Source organism: Pomacea canaliculata, linkage group LG1, assembly GCF_003073045.1.
Source record: "Pomacea canaliculata isolate SZHN2017 linkage group LG1, ASM307304v1, whole genome shotgun sequence".
Lineage (NCBI taxonomy): Eukaryota > Metazoa > Mollusca > Gastropoda > Architaenioglossa > Ampullariidae > Pomacea > Pomacea canaliculata.
The window spans coordinates 30,266,623-30,284,954 of record NC_037590.1 but is presented as its reverse complement, the minus strand read 5'-3'; the positions used below and the strand labels follow the sequence as shown (position 1 = coordinate 30,284,954).

The 18,332-nt window shown below is 35.8% G+C and overlaps 2 protein-coding genes across 5 annotated transcripts; one reads left to right on the top strand and one right to left on the bottom strand.

Moving 5' to 3' along the window:
• On the bottom strand, window positions 1-11,304 carry LOC112565257 (spermatogenesis-associated protein 20-like). The gene is made up of 14 exons (XM_025240624.1): window positions 11,004-11,304; window positions 10,617-10,718; window positions 9,981-10,200; window positions 8,359-8,505; window positions 7,870-8,068; window positions 7,410-7,540; window positions 5,410-5,514; window positions 4,891-4,965; window positions 3,821-4,030; window positions 3,279-3,471; window positions 2,909-3,077; window positions 2,563-2,771; window positions 2,191-2,390; window positions 1-1,400 (listed from the first exon to the last, which is right to left on the bottom strand). The coding sequence occupies exons 1-14, from the start codon at window positions 11,267-11,269 to the stop codon at window positions 1,158-1,160; spliced, it is 2,469 nt and encodes an 822-aa protein (XP_025096409.1). The 5' UTR covers window positions 11,270-11,304; the 3' UTR covers window positions 1-1,157.
• A 42-nt stretch (window positions 11,305-11,346) lies between these two features.
• Window positions 11,347-17,835, top strand: LOC112565267 (transmembrane protein 180-like). 4 transcript variants are annotated; one of them, XM_025240634.1, is made up of 6 exons: window positions 11,347-11,480; window positions 11,970-13,073; window positions 13,841-13,995; window positions 14,325-14,408; window positions 15,140-15,257; window positions 16,003-17,835. In XM_025240634.1, exons 2-6 carry the CDS (start codon window positions 12,207-12,209, stop codon window positions 16,168-16,170), a joined length of 1,392 nt encoding a protein of 463 aa, XP_025096419.1. In that variant the 5' UTR covers window positions 11,347-11,480; window positions 11,970-12,206; the 3' UTR covers window positions 16,171-17,835. The 4 variants fall into 4 exon arrangements, with proteins under 4 accessions (XP_025096419.1, XP_025096426.1, XP_025096442.1 ...); XM_025240641.1 differs by lacking the exon at window positions 11,347-11,480 and adding an exon at window positions 11,561-11,641; XM_025240657.1 differs by lacking the exon at window positions 11,347-11,480 and adding an exon at window positions 11,583-11,604.
• The last annotated feature ends 497 nt before the right edge of the window (window positions 17,836-18,332 follow it).

Here is an 18,332-nt window from a genome sequence, read left to right as displayed (position 1 = left end):
CAGGTTTTTACTTTTTAATCTTGTCATTGCATAGAAAAATCTTTGCCGTCCAGAAGCGCAGGTATGAATTAATAAAACTAATCAAACGTTGGCCCATAAAGAGACACTTTTATTCATGACAGCCTGCATAGGTGTGTATGGTGGTCCATCCTACTGAGATACACACACACACCTATGATGGGCTGTGATTTGCTCACGGCGAAAATCATCAACGAAAAATGGAAATAACGTCTGCAAGGCAACAATTTTCCACCACAGAAAGAAAATGAGACTTGGAACATATTTTTAAAAAGGTTTCCCCGGGAGATTTTCATTGGCTTAATTCTTTCAGCTCAGCTAGCAACTCTGACTTGAAGGCAGAGACTTTTATTTTTAACTTCCTGTTTTGTTAAGCCTTGAGATATGATTTTTGCATATTCTACAGGTTTTATTTCATTGCAACACGGTAACAACTGACTTCCAAAATTTAGCATTCCTCTTAATTTGAATAAGAAGCAAATTAATAAGTTTTACTTCGCTGGATATGTTTTAATCTTGCATTCTCTATATGTACAATATGCTTGCAACAAAACTCCATGTCTTCATTGGGCCTGACATGTTACACTGCATAGCTCCTCTATCCACTGTGTCCTCTGTGATCATTTAGTTTAGTGTCTTCCTCTGATCTTTGACCTAGCATTAAGTGCTTGTCCATATCCATGCATAAACTGATACACATACATGCAGCAGACTGCTTTCTATGATCAAAAACTCTTAGAAGCAGACCACTATAGCATAGTTGTTATAAAAGCTGAACTGACGTCTTAACTAGTTGTCTTACTATGACTAAGATAATAATATAAAAAATTGTACATGACAAGCATCACAAATTTGCTGAATGGTCACTTATTTGGGTTAGGTTAATATGACAAAGATATTAAAATGATACAACAATAAGGCCAGACTTTCAGTAGATCCACCCCCCTGTCCAAAAATAGTGTAGCATTTAGCCACACTCAATATTCCCGCTTACTTTTCCAGCTGACTGTAAAATATTTATTTTGGTCACCCTCGTTCTCACAACTGTGCCATGTCCACTGTTTCAGCTTGACACTTTCAGAAGCATCCATTCTACCAATTTGTTCATCACCCACACCAAGATTCATCACTACAAATTTTCAACAAAAGTCTAGTTGTTTCTCAAAGTCCTGAAGAGAGTTTGTTGGGGAAGCACAAGCAAAGTTTTCACATACATAGGCTGTTGCTTTCCCATCAATCGTGGACAGCCCAAGTTTCCCATGCAGACAGTTTTTAGCTATACCATCAGTCACAACTAATATTTTGTTTGGGATAAACCGACTGTGAACAGCATGTAGCATTTCCTTGGTGTCTTCTCCTTCACTAGGACCCACAATAATTATCTGAAAAACAAAAATATACAAGCAGTAAGATTTTATACTTGTCTAAGGTAGGTAAATTGGTTTGCATCTTCTAACATTTTTTTCCACAAAGCTCAGAAGCAGCTTCTACAGAACAAATACAGTAAAAATAAAATCACACGTAATCAGATGTGAAAAAAAAACTGAGTTGTAAAAGTTCAATAATGGTGACAAAGCTGGCAAGAAGCCACTGATGTGCAATAATGATCAAGCTTGATAACAGTTCAATGGCTTTGTTTCTCTCCGATTTTCTAATTTGCTCCCACCACCAAGATTTAAGATAAAAAGTTACAAGGTAATTATCATAGTAATAAGTGTTTTATATACCCCACATCCCCACTAGAGTAGCAGGCTTAATGCACTTTAAAAAACCAAAACAGAGTTTAAAAAATATTGACACTAAATGCTTGCAGCAAACTGACCACAACACATTAGCATGATAAATAAGAACAAAAAGAAATAAAAGGTAACTATTTTTCTCATTCTAATCTTTAATCTTCTCTTATATGCGCACACACACATACGCCAACCTAAAAAAATAGTAAACACAAGGCAACACAAAGACACAAATCTTGAGGCTTGTACTGGGTAGTGGAAGGCCTGGGTCATTTTCTGACAGATTACAGTGACAGTGACAACTTGTACAGAAAAGGTGTTATATTATTAATTTATAAATTTAACATGAATCAATTAAACATATAAAAATATTTTATTACTTTGGTAATGGTTATGTATTTATAAAATTTACAAAAACCAACTCAACTATGCCTACCTGTTTGGGTGAGCGTAAATAAAAAGTGAGACAGCTAACTAGCTCAGGAACAGCAACAGGAACAGTGTCAAGGTGGTGTGAGAAAAGCCTAAGGATGCAGACAGCCTTTTCCTGCATGCTTGGATTGTCCAAAAGGTTTGACAGACGGAGCAAGTTCATGCACGCCACAGAATTAGGGCTCGGTTCTGCACCATCTTGGTCTGAAAGTAAAGTTCGAGCACATTTATAGCCTTCAAATCATACCCATAATTCTAATTATAACCAGCAACAACCATAACAACAAATATATTTCAAGAACATACTTTGGCACTGTCTAAAGAGATAAAGCATATAAACTCTACATCAATCTACTAAGTTTTAGAAGTGACCTGCCTTCCTTCATCCTGATGACTATAGATGGATCTTTGCTCTGACTATTATAGTAGCCGCCTCCTTCCTCATCCCAGAAAAGTTCATCCTGTCGAAACTGTAGTCTCTCTGCCAACTGAAGCCATTGAATTTCCTGACTGCACTCAAAAAGGTCCAGCAAGCCCCGAATCACAAAGGCATAGTCATCAGCAAACCCTTCAATGGGTCTCTTCCTGCCACAGTAATAAAAAAGATGCAAAATCTGTCTAGCATGCAGATAATTTCTCTCATTATCATCATCATTTGCTATGAATGCTGACAGCTAATTCCATGGGAAGACAGACTCTTGTCATGCACCCTTTCTACTTACAGCTGAGTAACTATACCCTCCATGCCTGCATAACAGCTACGCAAGAGTGTGTTGCTTTCCTCTATAAAGAGGTAAGTTTTCAGAAACTCAGCTGCCTTTATAGCATGTGCTGTTAATGTTGCATCTCCAAGCACCTGACCACCACGTGCCATCCCTGACACCATTAATCCTGCAGACACAAATCCACAGAAATACTTCAAGTCCTGTAAGAAAATAATTTCTTCCCAAAGACATAAACATTTAGAATTTTTTTTAATGAAATTATTTTTTGAAGAGTGCAACAGCTGTAATATGTGACTAAAGAGAAATGAAAAATAATCATCATCACGATCATAATCTTTACATGTATGCAAAGATAATATGCATTCACCATTCCACGCAGCTACCATTTTGTCATCAAGATGAGGTCTAGGCCTCCTCTGTCTTTCCTGGTAAAGAATCTGGTGACATTTGGCCAGTGCTGTATTTACTTTCTCTTCATCCATCCCAAATTTGACGGCTGTTTCCTGCACACTTCCTCTCACAATCAGCACATTTTTGTGTATAAGCTCTTCATGAGGATCCTATAGAACACAATGAATTATACAAAGCTATATTTAAATATGACAATGATTATCAACTGGTTGATGTTTTTATTCATATTATTTGCAAGCACATTACAGTATTACAACATATAAATGGGATATGAACATGTTTTGATTGAAGCTTGAGCTATGGTTCAGATCAATTTAAGTCAACATGTGTAAACAATTCATGGTCTCATTTATCTGACTGTCCACCTATGCAGGTACATTTCCTGCACTGTCTTCATGGTTTATAATGTAAAGCTGAAGTTTTCAACCTTGAAGCTAAGAAACCCTATAAAATTCATGAGCCAGATATTACATGTGGATACATAACACTGAACACTACCTGCAATGGATCCACGTTCCCCTTCTTCTCACAGCCATAATGATGACAGAAAACTTCAGCCAGCAAAGGACTGTCAGCTCCACTAACTCTGTCCTTTAGAAGAGAGTGCAACTCATCCCATTCCCAAACATAGAAAGCCCCTTCTTTTTTCTCCTCGGAATCTGCTGTCAGCAGTGAATCTGCATCTTCAGCACTGTAGAATCCTCCTTCCTGAAACAGTTATATTATTTAAAGATATGTAGGTGCATGTCTCTCTGGTGGTTGTGGTGGTGGCTGGGTGGTAGTGGCTGTGGTGGTGGCTGGGTGGTAGTGGCTGTCGTGGTGGTGAAGATAAAAATTGCATAAACATTTCACAGGCACACAGTATATTTGTTTTATTGGGATTAAATGAATGCAAACATTGAAATGATGCATAAATTCACCACTTCCTTGTGGAATTTCCCAATCGTTCTGCTTGACACAGACATAAATTATCAGTTTTCCTCGCACTCAAACAGACTAACAGGAATCATGTTAACAGACAATTTATATGTTTATAAAAAGTTTGCAGAGATCAACTTTAAAACTTGATAAGGTTGTTAACAACAGTTCAATTTGCGCTGAATGCAAACAAAGAGCATACTGATACAAAACATTTCACAAACTTAAAAAAGACTTCTGCACTTGCAATGTACACGTTATTATGATTCATTAAGTCTGAATTTTAAGTAATAACTTCCGGATGTCAAGCTTGCACTTTATCTTTAGTATTCATATTCAACAACTGCTGGTATCCAGGTCAAAAGCTTGAAGATGATTTGTAAAGAGCTAAAGCAGTTAGGTTTAACAATGTTGGATTTAATGAAACTAGATGTGCTGGTCAAAAGACAAAGGATTATGTACTTTGTGGAAATAAGCTACTGTACTGGGAATAGTACTGTTGCAAACAAATTTAACATTGCATCTTCTTTTGGTAAATTCATATCTATTTTTCTCTCTTAATATTTGCATTTATGCTATGTGATCCATTTATTTATAAGTGAAGCATAATTAAACCACTTCAGAATTAATTTTTGTAAAAGGAAACTTACAGGATGACTGAGGTCTCTGTTAACGTATTCAAAAATATCTCTTGCTGACTTGGCAAACACCTCTTCTTTGGTTATCTGAGAATGAAATAATAATTAAGTGATCATCATTTTTATTTGAAGTCTTCAGCATGACATAATGAATGTGAACATTCAAGGGGGATAGAAACTGGCATGAAACGCACCAAATTATGGTCATGTTGTGGATGTGATGAAAGTGGTAGCTGTTTCCTGCACACTTCCTTTCACAATCAGCACATTTTCGTGCATGTGCTCTTCATTAGGGATTTTACAGAACTCAGCCATGAGTGTTTACGTTTCAAAAGGCTAATGGTCAAGTGAGGTGCAAAGTTTATGTCTAATGAGTAGGTAAAGCAAGATACCATTTTCCAAAATCTGGGTCAAAACTCTCCTTCCATTCTTGGGATACACACCTACAAACATCACCATGCAGAGAAATTGTATTGTCACATTTGGAAACAGATGAAAATGCCCACAACTATCTCTCTAAAGTGAATTCACCTGATAGGCATCTAAGTAGGAGATGACTAATTGTGCTTGATCATACAGCATCTTTTCAAAGTGAGGAACATGCCATATTCTGTCTGTTGAATATCTGTGAAATCCCTTAAAAAGAAAAAAAGTATATATAAGATATTTGATTTTTTTTAAAGAAAAGCCAATGTGATATTACATAATATGATATGATATTATGATATTATATATGATATTACATATCACATTCTTCTCAAACGTTAATTTGCCAGTCAGGATTTTTTAAAATCTTAATCATCATCTCTTTCTCTCTCTTGCACTAAAAGAACATTAAGACAAAGATAAATGTACTTTTAGTGAAAGAGTGAAAGTGTATGCTTATTTTTGTACATGCACTTACATGTGTGTATGAAAGTGAGATGCTAAAAACTGCACCTCAGAGCCAGCTTTTAGTAAGAGTGGATCTCATCTACTGCCTTTCTTTTCCCAACCTTGTATGGAATCAGTTAATCAACATCTGGATCACATGGGGGAATCATGCTAATCATATGGGATCAAACTGGCTACATGTGCTTCAGACACCTAGACACAGTACAACTCCATACAATTCAAATCAACCTGATTTCATATGACAGATCAAAATGTCAGTCATAGCATTTCAAACTCACCATGAAGGATTACACTGACAAACAAATTCAAGATGAGTCAGCCATCGCTTTGTAATTGAATTGCTAATCAACCTGAGATGGAATTTGTGCTTTTGTCAACTAACAATGATATATAAATACACACGTTCAGTGTAGCACTCAGTTCACTGACAGCAATACAAAGCTGCTCCAATCTAGCACATTTACTTTAGCTTTGTCAAGGCTTACTCAAATTTCTGTGGGTGATTAAATATGTACACAATTTGGAATGATCAACTATACCAAATAGAAGCAGCACTTTTCTCAGTATTGATTAGCTTTATCTTTAACACTCTATCCACTTAAGACATCAATATTTTTTATCAGAAATTCCTCTAGTAATTCAAACATTTACAACATAGAATAAAACCATATTTTAACAGCTGGAAGACATAAGCATATGTTCACTGATTTCATGAATAATAATAATAAATGCAAAATTTGTAAAGTGCATATTCACACTCCTAAGGAGTATGCTCTCAGTGCTTAAGAACAAAAAGGAAACATGGACAACATACGAGGGTCAGGAAAACAAAAAGCATATGAACTATAAAAGAATCAACAATCGTACTAAACGAAGAATAAAATCAAATACAGAAAACATAAAGAGGAACCAAATAAAAAGAACAAGATCTGAGATTAACATGATATTGCAAAAGGAAGGGTGTGAAAAAGGACTAGCGTTATGGGAAAGGTTGTCAGGAGTAATGTTTATGGAAGAGGGGTGTTTTCAGCGCACGTCTAAAGGATTCAATAGTGGCTAGGTGGTGGATAAGGAGGAGAGAGAGTTCCATTGTTTCGCTGCGTGATGACTAAAAATCCTGTGGCCATATGTTGTTGTTTTGGTGACAGGAAGAGTAAGAAGACGATCATCAGACGAGGAGCGGAGTTGTCTAGATAGGATGTAAGGGAAAAGCAGTTCAAAGAAATAGTCAGGGCAGGAGCCAGCAAAGAAACTAAAACACAGCACAGTTTGTACTGGATGCGAGAATGGATGGGAAGCCAATGCAGAAAACGAAGGAGAGGAGTGGTATGGTCCTGTTTCCTAGCTCTAAGCACCAGACGTGCAGCAGAGTTCTGTGCTTTTTAGAGTTTGAGAAAAAAGGTATTCAGGGCAGCCAGCAAGCAAGGAGTTGAATACTAGCTCCAGACAATCTCAGTATTGATGTCTGCAGCAACTATCACACTTTTTTCTTTATCTGATTAATAAGTCTTCAGTAACAGAACAAAATGGAATCAACTGATTGTTTGTAAATAATAACAGTACTGAGTTTTGCTTTTTTTTTCTTACATTCTTTCCCATAGAGCTGATTACAAAAAAATATACTGCTCACATATTACCTGTCCAATGTGGTCATGGATTCCACCTTTTGCTATCATTCTCAAGGTGTGCAGACACATATTTAAAGCCTTTTTGCCATACTCGGTCTCTCGCTCCATGTTATAAAATCTCAGCAAAGCGTTGAAATTCACTGAACCATAAAAAGAACATAGCAAAATACATTTGAAAGAACACTTAGAGGTACTTTTTTCTGGGTATTGGATTAAAATGCCAATATATCCTGAACAATGTCTAAAACACCTTTTTAATGTCGCTTCATACTTCATAAAATTTAATCTGCAATGGATAAATGTGTATTAAAACTGTATATAAACTTTACAACCTGCATTAAAGGGAGACAAACCTATTATTTTTCTGCCCTCCCCTGCCTGAGACAACAAAACAACAATCTGCTGTAACTGCTCACTCTAGTGTCTTTAACAGACAAAGCAAATACAGTAATAAACATACTATTCTCACCTGGTTGAGGGAATTTAGGAGCTTTTCCAAATCCTCCATATTTCTCATCATAAACCTTTTCCAACATTTCATACAAATGGTAAATGGCTTTAATTGTTGGTAAATCTTCATGCTCGTGCTTTAATATTTGGGTTCCTTGCTCAAGTGCATCCACTATGGCAGTGCCCTTATCTTCGATTTCTTTTCTTGATCTTTGCCACTGAAATCAATTTGAACATAAACAAACTGCACCCAATGACTGTGCCTAGAGATATGATATAACTTTAAACACAAATCACTGAAAAAAGATAAACCAAGCGAGTTAATTAAACAAAAAAATCCATCTTAATATAAATATCTTTTCTTTATTTCTTCCATAAATAAATTAGATTCTCTGATATGCTTGATATAAAGTCATCATTTGACAGGAAAGGTCCAAAAAGGATTTAAAATATAATTTGGCTATAATATGTTTTAATTTTTAAGTGTGCATGCAAAAGTTATATATACCTTATCAGCAGTTAGGAGGAGTAAAGTCTTGAAACCTGGGCGGTTGTAATAGCGGTTATCAGGTGGAAAGTAGGTCCCTCCAAATATAGGCTTAAGGCAAGGAGTCAGCCAGACACTCAATGGCCAGCCTCCACTGCCAGTTGTGGCCTGTAAATAACAAAATAAAAACAATGATATTAAAAGAAGAGCAGCAAAATTCCCTTCTATTATCAACAGCATGTTTGCAGCAGGACACAAAGCCCAAAATGAATATAAAATTTAAGCTTTTAAAAAATATTTTTCTTTTCCTTAAAATGATCTGTCCTTAAACAACTCAAACACACTGGGTTGAGGAATCTCAGATTTTATGAGAAACATGTCATCAATTATGTTTTTTCCTTTTTCAAAGTTCTGAATGACAGCTAGACTCATTCTGCTGGGAGTGGAAAAGACCAATTGCAATAACTTGTCCTGACATTCATGAAACTGAATCTGAAGATGAAATATTTTGCTTCCAAACTGATCACTGAGTGCCAAATCTTTCTTTTGTGTTCCTGAGATCATGCCTATCAGAAATTCAAGTTTTCTATGATTATGAAAAGGGTTGTTTTCTCCATGTTTTCTTTGGTACCCCAGAGTTTTTCTTCCCACGTGGCTCAATGAGGCCACAGCTCTATAACATGATTATATAGTTAGTTAATCCTGTTCACTCCTAACTGAGCATAAGTTGCCAACAAATCTTTTCCAGCCATCTCAGTTGTGGGTGAGCCAGCTGACTTTGCTTTAGGTCTTTCCCATATCCTCCATATCCTCCATATCCTCCTTGACAGCTCATCACCACGTAGAAATAGAAGCCAACAAAAAAAAATGAAAACAAAGTATGGACAGTTTGTACTGAAAGCAAGAATTGATGGGTAGCCAGTGCAGAAAATGAAGGAGAGTGGTGAAATGGTGCTGCTACTTCGAAAACATGATGCAGAACTGTTTTACATTAGTGTGCAATGTTATGACAAATACAAAATGTACAATATGAAGGCCAATAGCCAAGATATAAAATCAAGGACTCAGAACAGTATTATAAAGTCAGTTAGGCTGGAATTTGATTGCATGTACAGTGGCAGGATTGGCAAGTGATTTTAAAGACATGTTCCAGACAAAGTTGACAAAGTCATACGAAACACCTCAATATACTTACTATAAAAACTTTCATTTATATTCAAATTCGGCCAGCTGATTTAGTTGCTGTACATCTTCTTATTAATATGTATTATAGTTTTTACAAAGTAACCTATACTGCTCAATAGCCTCACAGAATTTGTACAAACTATTGGGAAAATAAAAATGCTTTCTGCAGAACTTCAGTTTCTCTATGTGTATGTCTAGTTTTTTGGGATGGGTTTTGGGTCAGGTTAGGGTTAGTAGTAGTAAAGTGGTAGGGTTGGATTAAGATTGAGGCTAATTTTAGGGGTCAGAATGGTGAAGGAGTACACTAACCACATCAACTGAGACCTCAGAAATTTGTTGTAAGATTTTGCGGGGAGGGCAGAAGAGAAAGTGAGAGAGAAAGAGAGAGCTAGAAAGAAAGATTGAAGTAGAGACAGATAGCCACAATGAAGCATGCTTTCTTTTGACACAAAGCTCACCTGGACAAAGGTCATATAAACCCTGTCTACATCAGGTCTCTCTTCTCTGTCTACTTTGATGCTGATGTAATATTTGTTGAGGATTTCTGCAATCTCTTCATTCTCAAAAGATTCACGCTCCATTACATGGCACCAGTGGCAAGTTGAGTAGCCAATTGACAGAAATATAGGCTTGTCTTCTGCTTTGGCCTTATTGATAGCTTCCTCTCCCCATGGATACCTGGACATGTATATCACCCTTCTTAAAAAAAAATTAATCCCCATTGAATTCCCCTCACTCCACTTTTTTTTTTTTGTCTGCAGGTGTATTATAATTACCTATACTTTCATCATATTTTTAGTGCATTATTTTACAGTTAAACATATTTTTTTAAAAAAAGGCCCATGGGCTATACGTAAAAATCACATTGCTAGCTTATACTATCACTCCATCCCATTCACCCCAATGACAAAATGCTGATAATATACTGCATATGGACTGAATAAACTGCATATACAATGTGATTAAATAAAACTTCAGATATTATAAATCAAACAATTTATACCTGCAGTAAAAAAAACATTTACACAATTCAGATGTGTGTGTGAATCACGTAATAATTCTGGACATATTTGAAGATAAAAGTGATGGTTTACCAATGAACAGGGTTTGTTGAATGCTGCAGAAGGTATGGTGATCTCTCCTCACTAAGCTTATTGAAGTGAGTCGTTTTTGATTGCAAACTGGATGCCATATCTCTGAAAGGGAAATGTATGATCAACAATTGATTGTAATCACTACAAATGTTACTGTGGATATAATATTTACGTATTATTATTAAATGTTGATATACTTTATTACAAATAGTAATGAGTGGGCCTGAAATTGCTTAAATATACATAAAAACTATAAAAACGCAGCTGTAAAGATTAAGCTTTTTTATTATATGTATAGTTTGTTAACCGTTATATTTAGTAATGTACATCACTAAACGTACATTACGTATTTGATAAATACTTCATAAAGATCACTAAAGATTGTACCTCCTTTGGAAAAGGAGACGAGCGTTGTAACAGAATGTCGTTTTCTGTTGAACTTTGACTTGATGATGAGGTAAATTTCTCAGACTAAATTCGTGCTCTGGGTTAATCTGGAACCTGGTTCTACTTGTAAACATAAAATATCTTACGCGCTTATTATTATTCTGATACGGTGGTATAATTGCTCCTCTGAAAATAGTCTTTGTTCTGGAAAGTATGCTTAAAGCGCATTTTGTAAATGTATTACAAGTTAGCGGCAAATAAGACATCGAACAACTGAGCGGACTTCGAAAACTCCGCTTCTGAAGAAAGTACGACCCAGCATGTCAACTACGCAGTGTAAACTAGCAGAAGTCAACTTCCGCTTCCTGCGGGAGTACTCTTAGTTTGAAAAGTTTGTCCCTTGTTTACGATGCACTTCATTAACGCTCCATGCATCTGTATCCTATACACGTCCGTGCTCCGATGCAGTGATAACAAGTATGTTACTTGCATATAAAACTGCAATACAGTACATAAACAAGACAATTTTATATTTTTTTTTTTAGACATCAACTCGTCTTATTTGTGTCGCAAGCATTGTAGCCTTGGTCCATCGACGCGTGTGTTTTAATACAAGTTTGTGCTTTATCGGGCCATTGGTGTGTAATACAAGATCATGGTCTGGCTGGATCAGTGAGAAAGAGATGCACGTGCAAAAAATGTTGAAGTGAACACGATTGTTTAGAAATCGTAGGTAGGAGGCGCAGATATTCTAGTGTTAATAGAAGTTTGATTTAAGAACGTACATGAAATAAAGATAAAATGAATAAGTGGGTGGACATTTTTTTTCAATCATTGCCATGAAAATCTTATTTGAGCACATGTGTCAATACTTCATTAACTAGAAGAAAACTGAGGTGAACGATATTGTGCACTTACCTTTTTTCCCTTTTACCAATAATGTTTTTTTTTTTTGTTATTTTGCAGAGAAAAGAAGCAAGGAACATTTCTGTTATTCAGTCAGCTTGCAACAATTTTTGACATTAAATGTTAAAACATAAGAAAAGAATTTAACCTATCAATGCTTGTGAGGTCTATTCCTTGTAACAAGGAGCATAAATAGGTCTGGAGTGCTTGTGATGAGCCAGAAATAAAAAAAGAAGCCAGAAATAAATCGTTAGCTGAATATTTTTTCACGTTTGTGTCACTTTTGGAGTAGGAAATATGAATCACAGTCTACCCAAAGGTACACTGGCTTACTGTTGTCTTAGTCTTGGCTTCACCCTTCTCAGCAGAGGATTTGGATTCTACTATGTGAAAGTCTTTCTCAACATATACAAAGTGAAGGAGTCCTGGTTTCATTTCTCACAAATCCTATACATGGCTTGGAATGCCATAAATGATCCCCTGTTTGCTCATTTTCAAGATAACACCAGTAGTTTTCTCACCAGGACACGTCGAGAAGGCATATTGTACACAGCACCACTGTTTGCTTTGTCCTACATGATTGCATGGCTGCCCTTCGGCCAAAGTGACTGGGCAGTAGGTGTTCATTTGATAATTGCTCTCTGCTTTTATGATACTATGTTCACATTCATCGGACTTCTGTGCTGTTGCCTATTTACAGAGATGAATGCAGATCAGAAGAACAGACTGCGCCTTACTAGATATTCAACCATAGCGGGACTAATAGGAGCACAGAATGTTTTTGTGCTTGAATATACTTCAGATAGTCTGCAAAACTTTAGAGCATTCCAAGTTACTTCATTTGTGATAGCTGTGATGGCATGCATGCTCATGATGTATGCAGGATTACATGCAAATACAAAATACGACACAGGAAACAATGGAGTTGATGAAGACTGCTGCAGAGATGCAGTGCCTGAGCATGAATCATTTTGGAGAAAAACATGGCAGATAATGAGGGAGAAAGACTTTTTAGCCTTTGTCACTACCAACTTCTTTCAAGAGTTCCACAAAACATATCTTTCTGGATTTACAGCTATCTTTTGTGATTATCTCATCCCAACATCCCAAGTATCGAAGGCAGCTCGCAGTATCTTCTATGGGATGACCGGCACATTAGGAGGAGTGAGACAAGATCTTTTGTTATTCTTATTATAAAAAGTATGATTGCCAGCATACTTACAGTTGCTAATTTCTCTTTACTCATTTTAGGAAAGATACTTTTGTACAAATCAGGTTAGATCTCTGAATGATTTTATTCAGTAATCTTTAAAGCTGCATTCTTATAATCATAAGAGTTTTGTAATAGATTGAGATAATGTTAGCTATGTATATGTCAATAATCTTAGTTTGATATGTAATCAAATGATCTTAGCTTGTAAAAATCATTAACAACAATAGTTCTACCTTTTGACCACTGCTCGTTGCAGGGTTTGTGGCTAGATTTTATTTTTATATAGCCACTGCTGACTCTAGGGGAGTAAGGTGATGTATGAATTGAAATGCCAGTGTTTTTACTTTGCTGACAGTCATTTAGTTCAGTCTCAGTAAACAACAACAAAAAAAAAAACAACATTGGTTACTTGAAATGATTGGCTCTCACCCTAATATCATTTTAGCTGTTCATTTCCAGAGTAATCTTCACAGGTTGTAAGTTTATGTTTTTTGGCAACAGAATACTGAAAGCACTCAAAAATGTCACAATGGTTATTAAAAGAAATATTTCTTATGACTGGTGTGCATCAGAAACACATGTATATATATGCATTCTTTCATTGTCACTGAAAAGCATTTTAGAAAATGCATAGGCCTCCTACTTATGGTAGCTAAGTGAAAGAGTTGTATTTAACAAAAATAAACATAAGTAGCATGGATTTTTGCATATTTTGCAGCTTGCTGTGATATTTGGTGCACCACTCATTGGAAGACTTGGTTACTTTCAAGTGATCCGCTACAGTTTTATATGGAAATTTTTTGGTGGCCTTACAATTTATTTCATTGGTTCTTCCAATCCATGGCTAGTTATGCTGTTTATCATTTTGGACTCGTAAGAGAATTATTGTCTTCATTTAATTTCTTAACAACTGATGCTTTACAGTAAACACACCAAAAGAATATGAAATAGTATAAAAGATATTTTATAATGATGACAAAGATAAATGATTGTCAGTGTTACATTGTCATTGTCAAAGACACAGTATTGTATTTTATAGATAGTAATAATAAGAATAATTTCAAATGGATGGACATGGAAATGAGAATATAATAATATAGATATGATGAAAAATATTAATGTAGTCAACTAAGACATGCAAGAAAAAGCAGGGGTGGCATACTTCAAATTGTATAAGCTTGCCTTGACTACTTTTTGTGCAGGAGTTTTGCAAGTGCAACATTTTCTTTGTTCAACATGCCACTTGCAGACATTGCAGACAATGATAAAAAGACTTACAAACGCAAGTAAGTGACCCTAAGAACTGATGCAGCATTTTGCCATACATTTTATCCCATGTCATTCTAGCATCCAACTGGGAGCTACTACCTATATTCTTGTTTAAATTTTAAGCAAAACTGAACTCTTTACAATCTTTCTTTTGTCATTTTGCATAAAATCTTACTTTTGTATGTTTAAATTCTTTGGGATGTTTGTATTTTTAGTAACTTGACCAATATTCAGTGTTCTGCTGTTTACGATGTTGATGAAGACATTATATTGTAGGGCATAGAAAATGTCATTACTCATTTAGTGTGTTTTTAGATGCAAGCTGTTGTTCTTTTAGTTTTATTCACTGGACCTGGACTATTTACTGCACATTTTTGACTGTTGTGTTAACATGAGGTGATCTATGATTACATAAAAACTACAGATGATCACTAAAGATGATCCAGGCCAAGTAGGTTAAAACTGTAAAATCAGCGCTTTTCCACTGAACAGCAGGTGCACATATTCTTCTAAGAGCATATGTGTAAAGATACCACAATTACTTTAGAAAACACCATGAAAAATTGGAATAGTGGGGAAAAAGGTGTGGATTTATTGTGCCAGTAGATACTTTTAAAGCGAAAGGTGCAGGCAGAAGAAGAACTAAATAATAGATATTAACTATACTTTTCATCACATATCAATATGTGAAAAATCATACAGTTGAAAGGTTAGCAGTAAATCTGTTGTACAATTTATTTCATTAAAGGCACCCGATATCTTCCATGGTGTTTGGAACCAATGCTGTAATCGTCAAACCTGCGCAGTCTGTGGCACCAATGATAGTGGTTGCCATTCTGAACCACTATGGGTATGAGCAGCTCAAGGTAAGATTGGAGATGAGATAACCGCTGGTCTCTGCAACCACAGCCATTACCACTTATTTTTCAAGTGATATGTAAGCTAATATGTTGGCAACAACATTTCACTAATAGGATTGCATGTTAGTGAAGTACGTGCACATCTGCATGGATATTTTCTGTAGTGTGTAATGTATAATGTTGGTATGAGGCATATTTTGTCAAATATTCTTCATTAATTCGAGTGATATTAATTTATATTATGTTATGACTGCTGTGATTTGTTACTATTTTTGGGGTGAGAAAGCAAATCTGTATTAACCTAGCCAGTCAATGCAAGAGCTTCACCCACATGCTTATAAGGTTTTGCCTTAGCACCCTATATATATATATCAGGGATAATGAATTGTTGTTTCCAAAATGCAGGTGAAAACTGGTATTCAAAAGGTGTCTTATGAACTGAGTTATTGGCTTAGATTTGGGAAATTAATATCTTGTAATGACCTGACTCTAGTTTAATATCTGTGTATGTGTACGTGTAATAAGAGAGTATCTGTGTTTGTGTGCAAGAGTATATCTGTTAAATGCTGCTTTTTTGTTTGTAAAATGTGTTGTGAAAGTCGAAGTAAGCCTTGTAATTTTCTTGTATCCTGCTATATGTATGTAAAAATTACACAGAGATTGTTAGTAGATGTGCAACAGCAATGTAGAAGTCTCAACATCATGTCAGTGTTCTTTTGCAATGTTTTGTATTTTGCAAATTTATCAACAGAGTGGCCTTTTGCCATCTTCAGATGTGGAGCTCATCAAGGACATAATGTTTAAGATGCTTTGCTTCTTCCCCATTCTGCTGGCCATCATTCAGTTTTGTGCATGGTCACAGTTCACTATCCGCCACAAGACGATGGAGAAGGAAACTGAACCTGACCATGCATTGTAATGAGATATCAGCGCCTTCAGTAACGAGCTAGAACAACCAGCTGATGAGCAAGAGCATGCATGTATTAGGGTCCAGGGTATGCATGTGCGTTGTTGTGTAGAGATATGTATTTTTCTGTGCCATGACAAACATGCACAATTGTATCCTTAAGTTCAGCAATACAGTTTGAGACTGAACATTATTTTGTTCCTAATACAAATCTAACTCCAAAAATGCTCAAATGGTATCTGGTCTGTTTATTGTCATTTTTTTACTCATTTTGGTTCATTCAGGACTTATGGCCCATGCTAAGGTCTTTGGGTTTGTTTGATTTTTTTTTTTTTGGTTGTTGAAATCTTCTCTGCAAGAGATTGTGATGGACATAAGCCAAATCATTTTGTTTGGAGATGACTTCAGTGTCAGCACAACTGATGCTTTATTAGTCATTTGCATTGCATTTCTGTGTAATACTGACTCTGGACTTATGTCTGTATGTATATAAACCTCTTTACAGTTAACCACAAATAAACATATCGTCAAGATAAGCCCACATACACTTAGTGGATAAGCAAGAATCTCTGAACTGTAAAGATTTAATTAAGAATTTTTATGTCAAAAACAATGGACCATTTAGGGCCATGAAATAAACCACATCTTCATTTCATCAAGGAATATACTTGTAGTATTAGAAAGTAGGAAGTACAATGTATGCTGCAAAGAGGAGTCGGGCAAAATATGTGTCTTGCAGACTCTTTTGCCATTAAAGGGAGCATCTATTGCTTTCCTTTCACACTCATTTACAACTCTTTAAATTCTATATCATGCCACATGTCTTTTAAAACTTTATCTTTCAGCCACACAAATTACATGATACCTATTGCATTATAGTATATTTTCAAGTCTTGCAAAGCTGTAATGGGCATAGTGTTTTTCAAAACCTGTGCTTTCTTGAACATTTTTAAAGTTATTTCTAGATGCCACATGGATGTTTAATTTCTGTACACGTTTTACACATGCCTTGTAACTTTTTGTTTAGCTAACATAATTTTGGGGTTTTTAAAAAGTAAACAAATAGTGCTTGGAATGTTTTACTTTTATTCTGGATCCATATTAAAAACAATTTTTCAGAGCAAGTGCATGAAGCATTTGCTGAATTAAACTTAAAGCACACAGTCAATAAATTCATCACTTTAGCTGTGGTCATACACTGTTTTAATGTTTTATATTTTGACTGTAACTGTTTCTGTCCTTAAAAAATCCAGAATTATCAGTAGCAGCAGTAAAGTTAATATTTTGGCAGTTTAGTACTCCAGCTCATAACATCTAGGAACAGGATGCAGCGTGCAACGAATGAAGTTTACTGTTGAAAGGAATGTAATGTGTGCATGCATATTTCCAGCAGCTTTGTCAATGTTTGTTACATAAACTTTGCACAGGATATTGATGCTGTTAATTGTTAATATTGTGATAAGATTTTTTGGAAGTTATTACATATTTGGAAATACATATTCATATATTCATTTATATCTATATAACTTCTTTGTAGACTTTCATGGCAGGAGGAAATTGTTTTATGGAAATTATCTTTGTTGCCTCTCTGTTGTTGTCTGCTGCGGACAGCTTGCTTGAGAGTTGATTTTTAAAGTTTAGGACACATAGAATTGAAATATACAGTTTTTTTTCTTTTTTGAGTCTTGCACTTTTTTGTATGATTTAAGCATGTGTCATGTTAAAGGCTGACCTTCCACAGTCCAGCAGGAAAGAATAGTTCGCCCTGGAGGGATATGAGAGTACTTGTTGGGCTAGGTGGAAGTGGGTAACTGGACGCCATCATCACCCTCTCCGGCTCCAACCATTCTTTTCTTGCTCAGAGATGGAAGTTTTTAAAGGTACAAGTGGCGTTTAGGCATATGAGATGGAGCAATAAGAGGTCTGTGAACTACCCCTCAGGAACCTGGATAAGAGATCCATTCATTTTCTAAATGGACATACATGTATCTTCTGCTTTGCTCCGAATAGGTCTCTGCCCTTGCTTAGGGAAAAATGGCCCCACCCCCTTTCCCTATCTATTCAACAACGTATGCTGATATGGTGATACGATTCTTACAGGCTCCTGCAGAAATATGAAACTTGTGTAAACAGTGTGGTAGAGTGCTCATATTGCTTGCACTTATATGTGCTTT

Coding starts and splice junctions, on each gene's coding strand:
- LOC112565257 (XM_025240624.1), bottom strand. CDS start 11,269: ATGTCTTATTTGCCGCTAACTTGTAATACATTTACAAAATGCGCTTTA. Junction 10,719..11,003: donor CGTCTCCTTTTCCAAAGGAG/GTACAATCTTTA, acceptor TTTCCCTTTCAG/AGATATGGCATCCAGTTTGC. Junction 2,772..2,908: donor GAGGGTATAGTTACTCAGCT/GTAAGTAGAAAG, acceptor TTACTGTGGCAG/GAAGAGACCCATTGAAGGGT.
- LOC112565267 (XM_025240634.1), top strand. CDS start 12,207: ATGAATCACAGTCTACCCAAAGGTACACTGGCTTACTGTTGTCTTAGT. Junction 13,074..13,840: donor TGACCGGCACATTAGGAGGA/GTGAGACAAGAT, acceptor CATATTTTGCAG/CTTGCTGTGATATTTGGTGC. Junction 13,996..14,324: donor CTGTTTATCATTTTGGACTC/GTAAGAGAATTA, acceptor CTTTTTGTGCAG/GAGTTTTGCAAGTGCAACAT.